This window comes from Sinocyclocheilus grahami, unplaced genomic scaffold (genome assembly GCF_001515645.1).
Source record: "Sinocyclocheilus grahami isolate Dianchi unplaced genomic scaffold, SAMN03320097.WGS_v1.1 scaffold153.1, whole genome shotgun sequence".
In the NCBI taxonomy this organism is placed as follows: domain Eukaryota; kingdom Metazoa; phylum Chordata; class Actinopteri; order Cypriniformes; family Cyprinidae; genus Sinocyclocheilus; species Sinocyclocheilus grahami.
The window spans coordinates 1,612,946-1,616,378 of record NW_015505332.1 but is presented as its reverse complement, the minus strand read 5'-3'; the positions used below and the strand labels follow the sequence as shown (position 1 = coordinate 1,616,378).

The 3,433-nt window shown below is 34.6% G+C and overlaps 1 protein-coding gene across 1 annotated transcript in view; it reads right to left on the bottom strand.

The window, feature by feature from the left end:
- LOC107592517 (deoxyribonuclease-2-alpha-like) overlaps window positions 1-3,433 on the bottom strand; it is a 6,101-nt gene extending 2,668 nt beyond the window's left edge. Inside the window, exons 1-5 of the mRNA XM_016282050.1 lie at window positions 3,325-3,433; window positions 1,874-2,033; window positions 1,298-1,391; window positions 1,001-1,200; window positions 419-507 (exon numbers count right to left, since the gene is read on the bottom strand). Of these exons, the coding sequence (XP_016137536.1) occupies window positions 419-507; window positions 1,001-1,200; window positions 1,298-1,391; window positions 1,874-2,033; window positions 3,325-3,416 (635 nt within the window). The 5' untranslated portion in view covers window positions 3,417-3,433. The remainder of the gene's footprint in view (window positions 1-418; window positions 508-1,000; window positions 1,201-1,297; window positions 1,392-1,873; window positions 2,034-3,324) is intronic.

Below are 3,433 nucleotides of genomic sequence, written 5' to 3'. Positions count from 1 at the left end.
CAACCAGCATTACAGAGACCAACAAAGCGTCACGGAGCATCACCGATTATAGTGCAAGTGACTAATGCCTTGCACCGTGTCTACACTGGACGCAATCGGCACGGCGCGACAAAATAGCCTACTATAGAACTCATTATAATCAGTGATGCTGTCAACACTGGTTGCGGCGCACAACGACAGATCCCCAACAATAAACTGCTGGTTTATTGCCGCTTTCTATTTATGACGTGCTGACAAATTAATTTCAAATGATTTTCAACGGTCGCTTTGTCGCGTCAAGTGTACAGTAGACAGACTTTAGCTGTTGCGGCGCGGAGCGGCGCGACACGACAGCTGTTGCGTCCGGTGTAGACACGGTGTTACGTTTTTTTGCAAAAGGCGATTTTCAAAGTGAAGTAGCTTCTATTATTTTGTTTACTTCATCAGCAGCTCGTGCAGTGTTGGTTTCTTGGTAACAGACCTGAGAGTGGATTGTCGAGCTTGATAATGCAATTTAAGATTTCCTAACTAGAGATAAGATACGATTTTGTAAGATAGGATAAGAATCCCAAATCAAGTTAAGATTTGCTTCTGTAATACGAATTTCTGAAAAATCCTAATTTAACATATCACATCTTAAGTTAAGACCTAAGATAAGAAACTTTCTGTAATACACCCCCTGATTCATACTCACAGTCACAAACTAGAAAGGGATAGTCCACACAAAAATAACAATTCTGTCAGCATTTATTCACCCTAGCTCATGTCATTGTAAAAAGAAGACATTTTGAAGAATCTTGGTAACCAAACATTTTGGTTCCCATTGACTTCCATAGTACAGTACAGACAGAAAATACAATGGAAGTCAATGGGACCCAAAACTGCTTACCAGCATTCCTCAGAATATCTTCTTTTATGTTCTGTGGAAGAAAGTCCTAACGGTTTGGAACCACATGAAGGTGAGTAGTTAAATTTTTGGGTGGACTAGACTCACTTGCAATGCAAAAAGCCAATTTTTAACCATCACTAATTTATTAAATGCATTGGGAGTCGTACCTATGGTCTGAAAGCGCTCAAAAGGATATGTGACACAGATAAAGTTCTGTCCATTACTTATGCCAGAAGCGGGGTATGAAAACTGTCCCTGTGATTTAGGAGGGGGGAAATGAGGCGTGCTGTGGACCAACCAGAAGCCTTGTTGTTTATCAAAGACAACAACTCCTGGAACAAAGAAAAAGTGTATACATTAACACTCCATAAATGTTTGTTTGTGTGCCATTAATATAATTTCAAGCAGTTAACTGCACTAAAACTGCACCTTTGGTGTGGCCACAAGACCTGGTTGCATCTCCAAAAAGCTTCTGTTTTTGCGGTGGCTGATCATTATATAAAATGTATCCAACATCACCACCCTGGAAGAAAGTTAAAGCTCAAAGCTTCTTCATAATAAATTTGACTGTATGAGACAGCAGATCAGAGGCCCTTATGATGAGCATGTGATCAAAAGCATGAGTTCCTCTTTTATTATGAAATATGCCTGTGCACCTAAAGCTATAAATACACTTTTGAGTTCCAGTTTGAGCTTGCTGCATAAGCGTAAACAGCAAAAACTTGTTTGGTATCTGATTTGTGCCACTTTTAAATGTGGTTCTAAAGCTCAATAGATTTAAAATAGATTTATAATTAAATGTAAATGCAAACTCAGTGTTTTTATACTTCTGCAAACCTGGAAAAATGTGCTGACTACAGAACAGGATAAGCTGAGTAAGCTTCTCTAAAATCAGCCAGAAAATTACTAATAATGAAAGAAGAACAGAAGCTGGTTTAAGCAAAACTGAACATTTCATTTTTTAAATTTAGATACTTTATATTATGTAAAGAGTGCGACTTGTACCTCATATAAAGGTCCTACTGTTCGACCAACAGCACTTTGACTGTCATTAACTAAAGTCTTCCCATCCATCCATCCTTCACTCTCTCCATCCATGAAAAGATACTTCAGCCCCTCCTGCACAGGCTCATGATGAGGATGTGGGAGTTTGTACAAGTAAAACCTGGTAAGGAGAGACAGAAATAAGGGAAATATGACCCTTCACATCGATGATTACATTTTACATCGATTATATTTATGTATTAACCCACACTGTAAAAGATTTAATTCTTCTTGTAAATAAAACAAATATTATAGAAATATGTGTTACAAGAAAATACACCATTTCAGTTTTTCTACTTCAAACTTTCATGTTAAATTCAATGTTACTTATGGTTTCTGTGTAGTTATTTGTGAACTTTACTAGCAATTTCTGCGTGAAAACGTTCAAAGTGAATCCTACACCAAACATAACAATAAAATATCTATCTACTGTAAATTAAGAGAGAAAATAATTAACCTATATTACATTTGTTCTATAAAAATATTAATACATATAGTTAAAACAATAAAATATCTCTCTATATAAATTTAACTAAGAAAAGAATTACCCTATTATAAATTATATTACATTTGAACTATAAAAATATTATATTATTAATATTAATACGAGTATTGTTACATTAAGTAGCCATTTTGTTTACTTAAATTGTTCTGTTATGAATAAACAATTAGTTTAATTAATATAAGGTCATGAGACTGCACAAATAATAATTAGAAAATAAATGTAATAATTAAAAAAAAATTAAAATTACTTTTAGCTGAAGTATACTACCATTGAAAAGTCTGGGGTCAGTTTTCAAATTTTTTTTATGACTTATGGTCACAAGACTACTTATTTTAATCAGTGATATTTTGAAATGTTATTACAATCGATTTTTTTTTTCTATTTGAATACATTTTAAAATGTAATTTATTCCTGTGATCAAAGCTGAATTTTCAGTATCATTACTCCAGTCTTCAGTGTCACATGATCCTTCAGAAATCATTCTGATATGCTGATTTGCTGCTGAAGAAACCTTTCTAATCATTATCAATGTTGAAAACAATTGTGCTGCTTAATATCTTGGCGGAATCCAGTTTCTTTTCTTTGATGAATAGATAGTTCACAGAACAGCATTTGTTTGAAATAAATTTCTTTCTAACATTATAAATGTCTTTACTGTCACATTTTACTGACGGCAAACTTTTGAACAATAGTGTGCACTGGACACTGCTTGACATGTCAGCTACCCATCATAATCATAGAAAAGATACTGTAGCACTAGGACTTCAAACTACGGAATTTGTTATGAAAAATACTGAATAAAACCTATATAAATGAAAGTGTACAAAGATGAATTGCTGTGCCTCTACAACTGTGACTCAATATGCTGAATGTTTTCTGTTTTTAGGCCATTTAAAAACATACAAACCAGTCTACAGGTTTCCCCTGATCATCGTAACACGAGATGGAGGAAGAAGCTCCTCCTGATGCATGAAGGAGGAGCAGAACATGAAGCAACATGATGGAAGTGAAAGAAC